The sequence below is a fragment of the Periophthalmus magnuspinnatus genome, chromosome 4, assembly GCF_009829125.3.
Source record: "Periophthalmus magnuspinnatus isolate fPerMag1 chromosome 4, fPerMag1.2.pri, whole genome shotgun sequence".
Lineage (NCBI taxonomy): Eukaryota > Metazoa > Chordata > Actinopteri > Gobiiformes > Gobiidae > Periophthalmus > Periophthalmus magnuspinnatus.
The window spans coordinates 12,859,297-12,875,554 of NC_047129.1; the positions used below are offsets into that span (position 1 = coordinate 12,859,297).

Genomic DNA, 16,258 nt, shown 5'->3' on the forward strand with positions numbered 1-16,258 from the left:
TTCCTGATCGTTTTGTGATTGGCCGAAGTCCGCTCTTCTGCCCACTTTTTGCCGGAGGTGGCTTTGGGGAAGCGCTGCTCATGAGTTTCTGACATTTGTTCCTGCGGTGGACTGATCAGAAATGGAGCTGTTAGTTCGTTATCTGGACAGGAGCAACTCTGTCAGGTAGGATTTACAGGACAAGTCAACACGTGATCAAACATTTCATTTACTGCGCTCTTACAAAGTTCAAATTTACTCTGTTTGTACTATAACTTTCTAAATAGTTTACTTAATACAGTCATTTAATTAAATCTGTCTCTTTAAAACATGTTGAAATAGCACAGGCTGCTGTAGACAGTCTATGGTCCAGGCAAAGAGGCACATGTTGATGCTACATTGAAAATAGTGAGTACATTGTGTGTGCGAGATACTGGTCATCAAACACACAAATACTGTGGTCCATATTTGCTCGGTCTAACCTTGGACTTAATATCCAGGTAGCAAGATGAATGCAGTCTCTGTGCCCTGAACATATAGTTCCAAGAGGAGACTGTTCTGAGCTCTCAAATATTGCTTCAACAGCAAAAAGAGCTGACTAAATATTTTGTCCAGTTTCAGTTCTGCATTTTAGTCAAATGATTTTGACCCCATGTTCTTCATTCACTTATTTAACTTCACAGCTCAACCACAACAGCAGAAATTATCAAAGAGGAAAACCTTAGAGATGACCTGAAGTTTTATTTCATGAGCCCCTGTGAGAAGTACAGGGCCAGACGGCACTTTCCCTGGAAAATGGGAGTTCAAATATTAAAAATAATCATGATCACCACACAGGTAGGCACTTTGATCACAATATCTGTCACAGCCTGAAGAGAGCTAAAGATGTATTGTTTATTTTTCTTCCCCTTTTAGCTTGTTCTGTTTGGCCTCAACAATCAGCTAGTGGTGGCATATAAAGAGGAGAATGCCATGACCCTAAAAAACTTATTTCTAAAGGGTTACAGTGGTGTGGACCCAGATGACTACAGTGTGGCTGTGTACAGCCAACAAGGAGTCTACGACAGCCTCTTTTACATCTTTGATCAGGTGAATTTACATTAGTTTTTCTTATGAAGAGGGGATATGAAACAAAATGAACCATTCAGTATTTTTGGAGTATCTTGATAATGATAATCCAAAAATATTGTAATTATCCAACAGAACAACATGGCTTTAAATGTATTTCTTGAGGTTTAAGTGTGTGACAAATGCAAAAGGACTTTAAAATGACCCACCTAAGATAAAAAAAAAAAAAAAAAAAAATTAGTTTATGCTCTTTATATGTTTCTTCTATTTAATTTTAAATAAGCTTTTTTGCAATATTTTAAAACATTTTTAATGATTATTATTAAAAACGTGTGTCTTTTGATTAATTTGTGATATTGGTTATTTCCTTGTTTATTTAACTCCACATGTGTCATATTTGCAGTACAGTCAGCTTGGACAGTTGTCAGTGGGTCCGATCAGTTATGCAGAAGATGCTGATGGAAAGCTGCTTCCAATAACAGTTTGTAAAGAGAGCTACAGAAGAGGAAATATAAATCCATCCGATGAAGAATTTGACATAGACGCTCAACTTGAAGAAGGTTACACATTTCACCTAAATAAAAAACATTATTTAGGCATTGGCAAACTAGACATATTTTTGCTAATATTTTTTAAAGCATTGTGTGGCTCAATCTGTCCACTAGAGCACACAATTCAATTCACCTGTATTTATACAGCACATTTAAAAACAACTTTAGCTGCCCAAAGTGCTTCTCATAAAAAGTCAACAAAAACAAATATACAGATATACGATACATAGGAACACCAAGATACACTGTCTAAGTAGCATTAATCATTAATCAATCAGATTAGCCATTTCCATCCTTATTGGTTACATATGTCATTTTAAATGTGTTAATTGTGTTTATTACACAAATAATTATACATATTTATATATGTGATAGGCTAATGCCATCACCACATCCCTGCAATATCAACTTATTTAATTACATCTTTTTTTTTTTTCAGTTTGCTTACATCATGATCCAAGAACTGTAAACCAGTGGAAGACACAAAATTCCTCCTTTTTTGAGTTTGATTTTTACAGGTGAAAGTGTTTTGGTGTCTCTCTTTAGTTGAATGGATAATGTGTAATCTATTTTAACCTATCTCCTCTTTAGGCTTATTGACATAAAAATTACTTTCCAACTGAAGGGGATAAACCTGCAGACAGTCCGCTCAAGGGAGCTACCTGACTGCTATTCTTTTTATGTAACAGTAAGTGAGGGAAATATTTCAATGTCACAGACCAATTATAATATAAACATAATTGCTGCATTATCTCGTGTTTCTTAGATCACATTTGATAACCAGTGTCACAGTGGAATGGTCAAAGTTTTCTTGGACCTTGACGCTAGGAGCTACGCTTGCAGAGACTGGAAAATATCAGGAATAGGTACGATGTTATGCATTTGATTCAACCTGTCTTTAGGGCGGCACAGTATTTGGTTATCAAATTGAAATGGTGATTTGAGTAAATGCAATTGCCAAATCACGAGGGCTGCACTTACTTAGTTATTGCCGAGGGCATTCCATTATCTATGTAGAAAAACCTGTAATTTCGGCTCCACCAACATGTTCTGAAATTCATAGGAGACTTGTATTAGTTTCAGTCCATCTTTCAAGCTTCTCTCAAATCCTCCTGGATTTGCTCACATTGTGCACTCTAAACAAAATTCTACTTTTTAAATACATGACAGAAAAATCTCAAATATTTATTTTTTGCTAAAATTGTGCAGCCCTAGTTAACCAGGCAAAATCTAAATATTTTAGTGCACAATATCACATTAAGAAGCTTTTGGTTGTGGATAAATACTGTATTTTATTAAAGGTTGTATAAATTCATAGTCATCCTAAATACAGTTATCACAAAAACACATATTTGGACGTTGGCACAGTTGGGAGGTGCTGAAATGTTGGTATCTGTAGGGAGTGAGTGAAGGAGATAAGGACCCTCTCACATAACTTTTCTGTTTCAGCTCAAAAGAACACACACTATCTTCTGGTATTTGATGCTTTTGTCATATTGGTGTGCATCACATCAGCCGTCCTCTGCACCCGATCCATTGTACTGGCTGTCAGGCTGCTCCAGGTCAGCACTGAATTTCTTCTGGTTGCTTATTTCCTGAACATATGGGCTACTGTAGACCATAACTCACAGCAAAAAAAGGGCAAAACCACAGCAAAACCACAGCAGTCTCAACTCACTAGAGCCAGAACAGACCAATAACTGACCAACACAACCTTAAAATCAACATGTCGGCATAGCAGCCAAGTATCACATTAACAGCACACAAAAACACAAATTTGTTACAAGAACAACACAAAGTATCAACTCAAGTAACATAAGTTCCAAATAACTAAAAACGACATATTTTGGTGTATAAAACCACCTAGACCACACAATCATTTTCTGAAATTATTGGGACCTTGTATTGGTGACGTAGTTCAATCTTCTCTCTAATCCTGGGTGTGTAACTGTGATGCTTGTCAGAAAAAGTGCAATTAGATGCCTTTTTCAAAATCCTTCAGCCCGACATGCTATACTTGCAGTGGTATCATTAAATAATTGATTTAACTTTATATCCAATAAACTTGCAAATGTTTACTTTTATTAGTAATATCATTTGGCTATTCTAACACACTGTTTTCTTTATTTGTTTTTAGAGGTTTTCCAGATATTTAGATGAGAATTACAATCGCAAAGTTTGTGAAGATGACCAGAGTGAGTTTCTCAATGGCTGGTATTTGATGGTCATCATCAGTGACGTCTTGACCATAATTGGTTCCATTTTGAAGATGGAAATTCAAGCAAAGGTAAATTGTTTTATACATTAAGTATTTAATTATTACAAATACAAAATCTATAACAAATGTAAAACAGTAAATAGATGTCACATGTGCTTAAAGTTATTGAATGTTCACATGTAGAAAATACTAAGGGTTAACTTGAGTTTATGGACTTTGGACTGTTTATTTTAAAAGTGTTTTAGTATTGAGTGTGCACACAATATATGACCGCCAGCTTCAGAACTTCATAACTTATGTCTAATTGTCAGTGTATGTCGTACTTTGAACCACAATAAAACTTGACAGTGGCACTATTTAATAATTTGCCTGTTGCATAGTACTTTTTCCAAATAGCTTATATATATATATATATATATATATATATATATATATATATATCTCAAAACACCAGTAAATCAGCTATTTATGTCTTTATTTATTTTTACATAATACTAATAGTTGCACTTTATGATCTTTTGAGATTATTAACCTTTTCATCAAACCTTTGGAAATTATTAACCTTTCATCAAACCTGTTTGTTTTGTCCAGAGTCTGACCAGTTATGATGTGTGCAGCATTTTTCTGGGCACATCCACATTACTAGTGTGGGTTGGTGTCATCAGATACTTGGGCTACTTCCAGAAATACAATGTGAGTTTGCACTTATTAGAAGATCTATTGGCAATTGAAACCACATCTTTTATTGCTTTGTATACTTTTCTATAGGTGCTTATTTTAACAATGAAAGCAGCCTTCCCCAAGGTCCTGCGCTTCTGCTGCTGTGCAGGCATGATCTACCTGGGCTACACCTTCTGTGGTTGGATCGTACTTGGGCCGTACCATGAAAAGGTAGGATGTATGCACTTTGATAATGTCAACTGAACTTCACATGGAAAAAATACTTCTTGGGTAGTATACTTGTAGACTAAATCTCTTTCAGCATTTCAGAAATAATCTCTCTCTGATATTTAATGTATCACACAAGGCTGGACTTCTGAATTGCCACTAGAGGGCAGCAAGTGGTAAATTTGGAAAGATCCAACCTCAGCTGTTAATGGGGTTGAACATAATATATAATCTATGGTGTACTGGACTAAATGACATTCATGCCTATAAGTTTATTTCAGCATTATGATTAAGCCTATACATTTATTACATGCATTATTACTACTGCAGTGACTAATGAGAAAATATTTATTTGCATTATGTAGTTGTTGATAACTACAGTTTACGGGCAGGGTACAATACAACCACATTAAACAATTGCAAAGTCTATCTTCTTCTTGTCTAAATTACGAGGCCCTCAGGCAAACTTTGACATAACAGCTGCTTCTTATATTAGTCACTGGGATTAATGTCAACTTACAAACTTGCATGTAGTATTTACACAGCAATAGCGTAGGGACTCCCCTTTGAGTCCTGCCTGGATGCACTGTGTATTTAGCGCTGAAATAAACAAAGGATGTAGTGGGACCTGCCATCCCACACGTCTTCAAGTGCTGTGTCCTAGATCCATGTGTTGAAGGGGATGTTGTTTTTAGATACCATCAAACAAACTCTGTAATGTTTGTGTCAGGCTCTGCCCTCAAACCATCTGTGTCATAATTTTTCTGTTTCATTTCTTTCTCATCTGACTTGTCTATATTATAACCATACAGTTGTATAATTATTCTCAAATATTAATGCTATAACCAAACAAAAGTAAAATCCTACATTTTCTTCCATTCAGGTTGTCTAACAGGTCACTATTCCCCTAGTATTTGACCAGCTTGTCACAATTTTGAGTTCTTACGATTCTATTGTGGCCTAAATCATCACGCTTATCGATTAACCCAATAATTACTTCATCCCAACTTGTCCATCTTCACATAACAGATTCACTTCTTATTGTATGTATTCTTTGTTGTAGTTTGAGGGGCTGAGTCTTGTAGCAGAGTGCCTCTTTTCCCTGGTGAATGGGGACGATATGTTCACCACGTTTTCTCAGCTCAAGGATACAAACACTTTGGTGTGGGTCTTCAGCAGGGCCTACCTCTACTCCTTCATCTCCCTGTTCATCTACATGGTGCTGTCACTCTTTATTGCCATCATCACGGATGCCTATGAAACTATCAAGGTATGACTTCTGTAAACTGCCTGGTACTGGTGAGGGATAAATAAAAGTTTAGAAATGCATATGGGATGTTTTTGCAGAAATATCAAAAAGATGGCTTCCCTCTGACTGACCTGCAGAAGTTTCTGAGTGAACAGAAAGAGTTTACTGTCCCAGAAGAGAATGACCATCAATTAACAGATATCCGACCGCAGTGTTCTGTCCTGTGCTGCTGTGAAAGGTACTGTCATTAATATCAATAGATTTAATATGTGTGTAGCATTGAATCTTGCATTGACTTACTAAAGTTAATCTTACATACATATTCTCCTTATTTTTGGTGTTTAATGTTAAACTATAACATGCATAGATAATAATTTTGCATTTTGTTAATTGTAACCCGCAATATGGGTCTAAATCCGCATAAAAACAGAAATTGGTCCAAAACTGCAGAACCGAAAGGCCCCGTTTTCTTCATACCGGTGTTAATGAAATCCCAGTATGAAGAAACGGGTCCTTTCGGTTCTGCAGTTTTGGACCAATTTCTGTTATTAAGCAGTAGCCAGCAACAAATTTTCATTGACATGTTTTTGTTGTTGAAAAATTTTATATTTGAACCCCATGTCCAAGACCTGTAGTCTTGATTTTATTATTATCTTTTCCAAAGTACATACAGAGCAGTGGGTTTAGATGGGGACCAGGTGAAAATAGAAATCTCCTGAGCACTCATATTCAGAGCAATGCATGATTGCTCAAACATGCATGAATCAATTGTAATACAATGAGTAAGCCAACAATGAGGAAACACCATGACATGATTAAAAGCTTATCTAAGGTGATTTCTACATTATGTCTTCTTTAAGATGTTTTTCTTTAACTGTTGTCAAATCTTTTTTTTCCCTAAAATGTCAGGTTTGCGTTTCTTGCCACATCAGCTCTATTGTCTACTTCCTGTACAGTAGGGCTTCTCTCTTCACTGTAAGGCTGTGATCAGCAGGCAGCAGACTGGAGCAGAGTCTCCCCCATGCTGTGGTTTGGCCTGGTCTTGCGTGGTCTGAGAGCAATGAAATTAGCGGTGGCAACTATGTGGACACACCCAGTGATGGGCTGATTACAGAGAAACTGAGGTTGTGTGCTGGAGGAGCCCCTGTCCCTCAGCCAACATTTTTCTTGTTTTGTTGCCTTCCTTATAAAAAGTTCACCTTTGCTGTGGTGGTAGATGCAAGTATTTTATATATATTATGTACATTTGCCACTATTGGCATCACAACTTGACATGATGCAGTTGTTTATTATTGTGTGTTAAAGATTTCTCCTGTTTCTCTAAATATTCATGTAGTTGTGAGGCAACTTAAATCAAGGTGGAATTTCAGTTCTGTTTCTATTCCAAAGAAATGTAAAGTTCTTCTTTTGATTTCACATACATTTATATACTTTTTTTTATTCCCAGATAACTTCATTAGTTTAGATTAGATTAGATTAGCCTTTATTGTCTCCCTTGGGAGAAATTTGTTTTGGGACAAGGGAACTCATGCCACATATAGAGACATAAAACATACAGTACACACACAGTGGACACATCAATTAATGCAGTTCATAAGAAAAACAACCATTCAACATTTGATAAAATTCCACCATTCTCATAATTAGCATATTTTGCACATTCCCTGGGGCCTAAAAGTGTAAAGGTGAGTATTGCACATTGCCTGGGGCCTTTCTGCCTAAGGTGCTAAAGGACATTGCACACTCCCTGAAGCCTATAACTGTCTGCCAAATAAATAAATAAAAATATTACACATTCCCTGCTCACTGTAAGTGCCCAAAGATATTGCACTTTCCCTGGAGCCTACCTATGAGCAGTATTGCATATTCCCAAGTCTATGTGCATATAGTATTGCACAGTCCCTGATGGCCATACAGTAGTATGGCCATCATTAATTCTTCAAGTTCAGCAAGGAAATTGAAAGGGGAATAAATGAGTGCTTAAACCTGTTTAGTCTGCTGCTTGGGACCCTGTACCTTCTTCCTGAGGGCATTAACTCAAACTGGTTATGGAGGATATGAGACGGGTCATTACATACTTTACTCCACAGTTTCACTAGTGTCTCTTGAAAGATCTCCTGAAGAGGACAGGGGGCCATGCCAATTATTTTACTCGCTGTTTTAGTCAAGCTTAAGATTTGAGCTTTCAATTTATAGATTTATAGATTTATTATAGATTATCTGTGCTATAGTGAGACTAATGTTTTGTGTTTCACACTAATAATAATAATAATCATAATCATAATAATGCATTAGATTTATATATCACCTTTCAAGACACCCACAGCACTTAACATTCCATTATTTATTCATTCCATCTAGTGGTGGTAAACTACTATTGTAGCTACAGCTGCCCTGAGATATAAGGAGCCAGGGCTGCCAATCTGTGTCACTGGCCCCTCTGATCACCACCAACGCTCACATCACATTCACACCAGGAAAAACACTTCACCCATGTTTACCTCACAAGGACAGTTTGAACTAGTCTCTGATGTCCCACCTACATTATTCCAGAAGTGAGAGTATCAAAAGGATGCATGATTATCTTCATTTAACAGTTTGTTTGCTTCACGTGTTTTACATGTAAGTACTGATGGCGCCGTAGTTCCAGTAATAGACCTCTGACATACAGTAATACGGACTAAAAGGGATGCATGTAATGTCAGACTTGTAACTAAATATAATTTCTCTGCGAAAATGAGGAAAACTGCCAGTGACCTTTAAAATGAGGTGACCTTTGCTTATTAGTGCTACTCAATATGGTTACAATTGACTGTAATTGCCATTATTTATGGCCTTGATCTCAGTAAATGTAATTTATGCAACGTGCTCTCAAAATTAACGGATGAAATTACATCTTGAAAATTCATTACACACTTCCTGCTCTTATCTGAGTCTTGAACATGGAAACATGATCTCTTCTGGTAAAACTTTCCTGAAAGGAAAAACATAATTAAAACCATTAAAACAGTGGGCAACATATATTGGAGACAATTATAATTGCATTAGGCACATACTCATCTTGTAAGACCTTTATTAGAGACTGACTTTTTGATTTCTTGTTCCTATGAAAATGAACATTTTCTTCATGAAGTGTTTTGTTTGCTTTACAGAGTTCCTGAAAATGACAGCGTTATCCTGATGAGTTGACAGCTGTGCACTTCCTGAAGAGGCAGAGGAGGATTCTGGGGTAAATGGCTCCATGAATTCTCAAAAGACCAATGTTTCAGTATTTGGAGAAATCCTTTGTTTTTTGTGCAATATGTAATTTATTGTTTGTGGATACTGTTTATTATCTTTACATGAATGCGTTGTCTTTCTACATATTGTCTTCTCAAAGAAGTTTGAAAATTGAAAAGGCATTAAAATTAAATTAAAAATAAATATATATGTGTGTATATATTTTGTTTCCTGGCCATGTAAATTTGTGTTCAGTTATGTGTACTTTAATCTGTCAGATTCTGACTTTGTGAAATGTTACATTTGGAAGTTTTAGTGGAAATTTGTGTGTGCACGTCTGTTATAAGCACACATGCATTGGAACTTCAAATAATTATGAGTTTATTGCTGCCATAGAACACATGTGGCAATTCTATGTTGCCCTAGTTTAGAAAAATTGTCCCTCAAGCAAATGGTTATAATCCTGTAATTATTAAGTATTATTAAACATAAAAATAATGAAACAGATGAAAAGCGTTTTAAATCTTAGTTAAACTTATTTAAACTCTACATTGTTGCAAAACAAACTCCAAATGGGAGCTTGCCTTTTGTAAGTTTTATTATCTCCATTCCCAGTACCTTAGTTGTCAGTGGAGGAACGTGATTGGACAGCGCACACGCCCTGTACGTCACCACGCGCCACATGCCTCAGAGGAAAGTGGACTTGTCCACAGTCTTTTGCTTTTTGTCTCTATCACACCTCTCCGTCTGTCTCTTTTCAGTCACATTTCAGTTCACCGCTGCTTGACGTAGAAAAATGCTGCTTTTGTCTAAACGGAAGTACTTGGTGATGCGTGTTTTTTGACAATCCTCGGAAACGTCTTGGATAAAGGTAAGCGCACCTGAGATCACCAAGTCCTTTTACTGCTACGGGAGACTGTGTTTCCTTGTTACAATTAGTCAATATTATTTTTTTACACACTCGACTTGATTTGGCAATGTTTTTTGTTTTTTTGTCAAACTAGTACTTCATTTTAGGCAGATTTTTGTTTGTTATTAGTTTTTTATGTCTTGGTTTGTTTTTGGTTTATAAATCTTTGCTTTTGAAGTTTTGTCTCACTGTTTTGGGTTATTGTTTTATAGAATATTTCTTTTCATGCTTTATTTATTTATTATTATTTTCATTTACTTATTATTATTATTATTATTATTTTTATGAAGACATACATTTAAATTACAAACTTTTGTAACAATACATGAGTAGCTTGTATATTTCTGACCTCACGTTTCTGTTTGGACCCCTGTCAGTTACTCTGGTTACTATCAGAAACTTAGGAGCTGGTCATTCATGTTAAAAGCTTTGGCAGTAGCACTTTGTTTTGTTGAAAGTCATTAAAACGTCAAAAGCAGTTGCCCTCTGCCTTTATAATCAGACTTCTTATCTTATTTAACTTTGGCAGCTTACATGTAGAACTGTGCCTAACTCTCTGTCTCTCATTCCCAGACTAAAATGGACAATCAAAGCTGCCATTACAATGAGTCTATGGGCTTTTTCTACCACAATGTTGGTGCGGACGATAAATGGGACAAAACTCAGCTCATCTTGGTTCAAGTGGTGGGCTCTTTATTTTGTTGTTTCATCCTGGGGTCAAACGCCATGGTTATCGCAGCTGTCATCACCAACAAAAGGTTTCACTATCCCTTCTACTATCTGCTGGCCAACCTCGCAGCATCGGACTTCCTGGCAGGAATTGCATATGTGTACCTGATGTTTAACACGGGTGAAATATCTCGAAAGCTTACAGTTAAGGGCTACTTCATTCGACAAGGTCTTTTGGACATCAGCCTCTCCGCATCTCTGGCTAACTTATTAGTAATAGCATTGGAGCGCTACATATCCGTCTTGAACTGGAAAGTCCATAGTAACCTTACCAAGAGGAGGGTCACCTTACTCATTGTGCTTGTATGGGCTATTTCAATTTTCATGGGAGCTGTGCCAAGTCTAGGCTGGAACTGCATCTGTAACCTCAGTGACTGCTCCCAACTGGCGCCCATTTTCAGCAGGAGCTACCTCATCTTTTGGTCAGCATCAAACTTGTTACTGTTCCTTATAATGGTGGCTATCTACCTGAGAATTTACATCTATGTTAAGAGGAAGACATCCATGCTGTCCCCACACACCAGCGGATCCATAAATCGAAAAAGAACGCCCATCAAACTCATCAAGACAGTCATGGTGGTTCTCGGTAGGTGGCTTGTCATCTAATTAGTGTGTCTCATAATTATACTATGAGTCACAATATTTTGTCATATTCAAATGTATCACAGATGAGAAATAAGCTGGTAACCCTGCTACTAAATCTGTATCACTCAGTCTAGACATGTACACAGCCTGGAGGATTCAAAGGATTGTAAGGGTACAATACATGGGACCTCTCACGAGAGATCCCTCTATTGAATTGTGTTTGTTTAGAGTTTGTAATGGGATACATGTTTCTGGGAGTAGGCTGTTCCAGTCTTTTCATATGAAATAATGGAGAAAAGAACAACAGGGCTATCATGTTAGGTTTTACTTGTGCCAAATCAGGTCCTGAATGTACAAATATGTGTTTAAATCATAACATATTTAAATTACTTAAAACACGCAAACAACATCACTATTTTCTGTCTCCCTGAGCTGAGCGGCTTGCACTGGATGCGTTCAGACTGTTGTTGGTGTAATTTTGTCTCCTCAGCCTGTGCGGCTCGGCCTCCACCACACTCCCCTCCTGCAGTCCCACCCGTCCCAAAAAATAAGGCTCAACCTGCACTTAAGGACCATGTCAACTGCTTTCAGATGCTTTGTGGTGTCCTTGCTTGGGTTTGCATTTGCATGGCTGCACACACACTATAAAGAAGAAGCTACTCTATATTCAAGTCCACACAAATTGTCTTCCGGGCCCAAGTGCAGTGCAATCTGCGGGTAAACTGGACAAACCTGTTTGAGGAAACCAGCCATTTGAATCACGCTTTGTTATAGCAGCTTAGAGTGACATGGATAAGATAAGAAAATGTGTTACAAAAAGAGTGACAGAAATCAATTTATAAAACACGATACTTTGTGCTTTACTGCAAGTAAAAATGTCTACACTCGGACAGATGTGCACTCTAAAGTGTGCCCACATGCTGAATGAAGAAAAAGAGAGACTAATCCTCCATGTTTGAAGCCGTATATAATGGCTCTTGTTTTGTCAGCAGTCACATTGTAGCAGAAAGATGCTGGTGCTACAGACAAGTTGGTGCATGTGGCTTTTCTTTCACAGCTTTCTGAGTGGCTTAAGGAGATCTCTTTTATGCCCAAACATGTCTCAATTGTATGCTTTAGTGCCCGTGACCTCCCATTATTTACTAAACACGCAATTGAATATTGAGCAAAATACATTTCTGTTTCCTGTGCTAACCTGCAGTGAGTGTCTATTATTGTTTAATCTACAGCATTACAAAATTCATAGATTTTAGGTAATCCTGACTCATTTGCAAAATCCCAGGCATTAATCTTCATGACAGTAAAACAAACAGACCAGTTAAGGAAACCTATTCTCTTGTTTCCCCACAGGCGCATTTGTGTTCTGCTGGACCCCTGGGTTGGTTGTCTTACTGCTGGATGGTCTGCACTGCACCAGCTGTAATGTGGTCAAACTGAAGCGCTGGCTGCTGCTGCTGGCTGTGCTCAACTCTGTTATGAACCCCTGTATCTACTCCTACAAAGATGAGGAGATGTGGGCCACGTTCAAGAACCTCATGCGCTGTATCGGGAACGGTACCAGGAGGCAGCGCTCCACAAAAGCCAACATGCGACCGTACAGCTCCGGACAGGACACAGGCACGAGCAGTCAGCCCCCCTCAGAAGAGATGAAACATGACGAACAGGAGATACTGAAGGCGTGAAGAATAAGCTATGAATTCATTTTTGTGTGTTTATTCAAAGTTAAACATTGAAGCTAACTTTGGATCTTCAAGGACCAGGATGTTGTCTTAACGTCTGATTACAACATATATTAAAGGACCATCTGCTCTGACACAAACGTGGAAGCTATTTTGGATAGTCGTTGAAACACTGGTGCACTAAGCATTTTGAACAACATCCTTGTGAACCCATGGAACTGTCTTTTATACTGTATGTAAAATGTCTGTTTGAACAATGTACATGGACCTTCTTCCACAAATATTTCATTTTTATATATGAAAATATAATTACTTATTTATGGTCTACTGTTTTGTTTGCATAATGTTTCAATTGTAATGTTGTTTAAGGCTTGAGAATAGAGGTGGGTCATATTGACACAAATTCATATCTCATATTTTTATATATATTTATGAATCCAGATAATGCTGGTGACAGTTAAACAGTAATATGCTAAACCTTATATTTAAATGTATAGGTTAAGATTTAAGTATCAGATATAATAGTTTCACTGTTAATGACCCACACAAATGCATAAAAATTACTTTCTAACATTATTCAAAAGTTTACAAAGTTGATTCAATTTTTAATTTTTTTTTATCAGCTATTTTTGCAGCATTTTGAAACTCTTTTATTATAAACACATTTTGCATATCTTCCAAACAATCACAATATTATTAATTGTTTGATATGTTGCCCACCTCTACTTGAGTCTTGTATGTGCCCGTGTTTAGTGGCATAGATACCACCAAAGAAAGACACACCTCCCGCTGAGATTTTCTAGTTCTTGTCACCCATTGGTACTCATTCCCCTTGCAGCAATCGGCCGTGCATGTAGACCAAACTTGTTCTACCTGTAACACAATCAGTCTTTCAGTCGAGCTGTAGTGGCTGGTGTGATGCAAGAGCAGCACACCTGAGCTATAAACGTTGCGACACACTGGATTGAAGGGTTCATAATGCGCTGTGTGTACTTGTACCTGTTCTCACTATCTGGCCCAGAGGCTGTGTGACGAGACCCTGCCTAAACATTAACCTGCTATAAAGTGTTCATGCCACTGCTACCATTCCTGCTGTCTGGATGTGATGACTTCATTGTTTTTAAATGACACTGACTGAAACTTGTAGCTTGTGGTTTTTACTCTGTCTTTGATAAGCCTCTGTAGTTCACTAAATACACAAATAACTCACACCAAATGTAGTGATTTTATTTAAAAAAAAGAAAGCCTAGGTCTAGGCAATCACGATTTTTTCCCTCATATTGATGGATTACAATTTTCTGTTTTATTTTGTTTTAGTGAAACAAATTAAAAATGTCTTTCAATATGCATTTCTTCTACTAATAAAGGATTGGCTGAAGAGCCTCTGGATTAACAATAACTAAATCTCAATCTTGGTTCAAATGTGATCAATTGCACAGCCCTAGGAAAACATTTTATCTCAAAGAAAAACATTAGTAAACCTGATCTGTTTTGCAATGTGCAGTTGTGCAGGGGACATCAGTTTCATCTATATTTTATTGGTACAAATAGTTCTGGGTTTGTTTTGTTTGGTATGTAACAGACTAACAGTAAATGTGCATTGGGAATATCACACAAGACTAAAATAGACAAAACTGGACACCACTCAAACATAACTGACCAGTGCTTGATGAAATAATGACACTGGAGAGGTCCACTTTAAACGATTGCTCTGTTCAAGTCAATTTGTGTCTGACCTTTTGTTTTTTAGGGCTAATATAGATCCCTGCAACTGACCACATGAACTGTGGACCAGCGATTTTACTTAAAGGTCCTATACTGCACAAAATTGACTCTTCTGAGCCTTAAGCCGTGTTATAATGCCTTTACCTTTTCAAAAATATACCAGGAGTTGTGTTTTGTTTCATTCACACACACATACATTTGAGTAATCCTTTATTATTAGTCTGTCTACATCTCCAAAGCTCCAATGCTCTCTTCCACCTTGTGATGCCATGAAGCGGTAATTTTCAACTTAACACTGAACATTTTCCTTTTGTTCAGTAGCGCTTGGCAATTCCTGGGCTAAAATCATCCAAATGATTCTAGTGAAGGTGTATGGAGTTTAAAAACACAGTGGAGCACTTCCTGTAGGTGGACTAGAGGTGTCTTCTGTTTGAGAGAATAACTCTGCCTAAATATGCAGAATTTGTCTGTTAAACATGTGAGTGAAACAAAACTCCAGGTTTGTTTTTGATGAGGAAACAACATTATAAGATAGATCAGAAAATAGCCTAATATGGGCCCTTTAAATTTATATATTACAATTAAGCTATTTGTTACTCTACATATAATAATAATAATAATAATAATAACAATAACAATAACAATAATAATAATAATAATAATAATAATAATAATAATAATAATTATTATTATTATTATTATTATGTAGTGTTTTCATGCTTTATAAAGTAAATGTCAAGCTAGCCTTCCTGCTTTCATGTTGAAATGATAAAACTGGAGCTGTTTTGTAAATAGACATAATTAGACATTTAGTGAAAATCATTTGTATTCCACAGATGTACATATGTACTTTAAAAATTTTTTTTTTTACTTTTACAGAAAACAACTAAAGCAACAAATGGATTCAGGAATGGTCAAATTGTGTCCTGTTCATCCATTCATATGAGTAGCTAGTTTCAGTTCTAGTTTTAGTATGAATTAGTGTCTGGGTATTACTTTTGACAGCCCTACTCTACATGTTTTTTTGATAGATAGCAAATTTGCAGGTCTCCAATATTCAAATTCAAATGGTCAACGCCTTAAGTTACTAACCCTAACCCTTACTGCACCTGACTGTTAGACTTGAAGGTTGTTCCAGCTTTGTTTTCAGTGTTTGCTGAGTTATAAATCATCCCATTAAGCATATGCACTGACCTCCATAAGATTAGTCTCAAAGTCCTAAAGTCCTTCCATCTTGTCACATCACATGAGATATATATATATATATATATATATATATATATATATATATATATATATATATATATATATATATATATATATATATATATATATATATATATATATATATATATATATATATATATATATATATATATATATATATATATATATATATATATATATTATAATTTATAATTTTTTTTTTTTTTATAATTTTTTTTTTTTTTTACAAAT

The 16,258-nt window shown here is 36.4% G+C and overlaps 2 protein-coding genes across 2 annotated transcripts; both read left to right on the plus strand.

Annotated features, from left to right (window-relative positions):
- Positions 1–27: 27 nt before the first annotated feature.
- mcoln2 (mucolipin TRP cation channel 2) lies at positions 28–9,391 on the plus strand. The gene is made up of 14 exons (XM_033965829.2): positions 28–165; positions 663–816; positions 895–1,068; positions 1,451–1,607; positions 2,038–2,116; positions 2,190–2,286; positions 2,365–2,464; positions 3,048–3,160; positions 3,736–3,885; positions 4,408–4,509; positions 4,585–4,707; positions 5,768–5,974; positions 6,052–6,191; positions 9,106–9,391. The coding sequence occupies exons 1-14, from the start codon at positions 122–124 to the stop codon at positions 9,140–9,142; spliced, it is 1,677 nt and encodes a 558-aa protein (XP_033821720.1). The 5' UTR covers positions 28–121; the 3' UTR covers positions 9,143–9,391.
- Positions 9,392–9,797: 406 nt separating this feature from the next.
- Positions 9,798–14,467, plus strand: lpar3 (lysophosphatidic acid receptor 3). The gene is made up of 3 exons (XM_033965852.2): positions 9,798–10,043; positions 10,656–11,397; positions 12,747–14,467. The coding sequence occupies exons 2-3, from the start codon at positions 10,662–10,664 to the stop codon at positions 13,076–13,078; spliced, it is 1,068 nt and encodes a 355-aa protein (XP_033821743.1). The 5' UTR covers positions 9,798–10,043; positions 10,656–10,661; the 3' UTR covers positions 13,079–14,467.
- Positions 14,468–16,258: the final 1,791 nt, after the last annotated feature.

What these genes read in the sequence shown, in the direction of transcription:
- mcoln2 (XM_033965829.2), top strand. Translation starts at nt 122, where the DNA reads ATGGAGCTGTTAGTTCGTTATCTGGACAGGAGCAACTCTGTCAG. An exon ending in AGACGCTCAACTTGAAGAAG is followed by an intron (nt 1,608 to 2,037) that starts GTTACACATTTC and finishes TTTTTTTTTCAG; the next exon opens with TTTGCTTACATCATGATCCA. An exon ending in GTCCTGTGCTGCTGTGAAAG is followed by an intron (nt 6,192 to 9,105) that starts GTACTGTCATTA and finishes TTTGCTTTACAG; the next exon opens with AGTTCCTGAAAATGACAGCG.
- lpar3 (XM_033965852.2), top strand. Translation starts at nt 10,662, where the DNA reads ATGGACAATCAAAGCTGCCATTACAATGAGTCTATGGGCTTTTTCTAC. An exon ending in GACAGTCATGGTGGTTCTCG is followed by an intron (nt 11,398 to 12,746) that starts GTAGGTGGCTTG and finishes GTTTCCCCACAG; the next exon opens with GCGCATTTGTGTTCTGCTGG.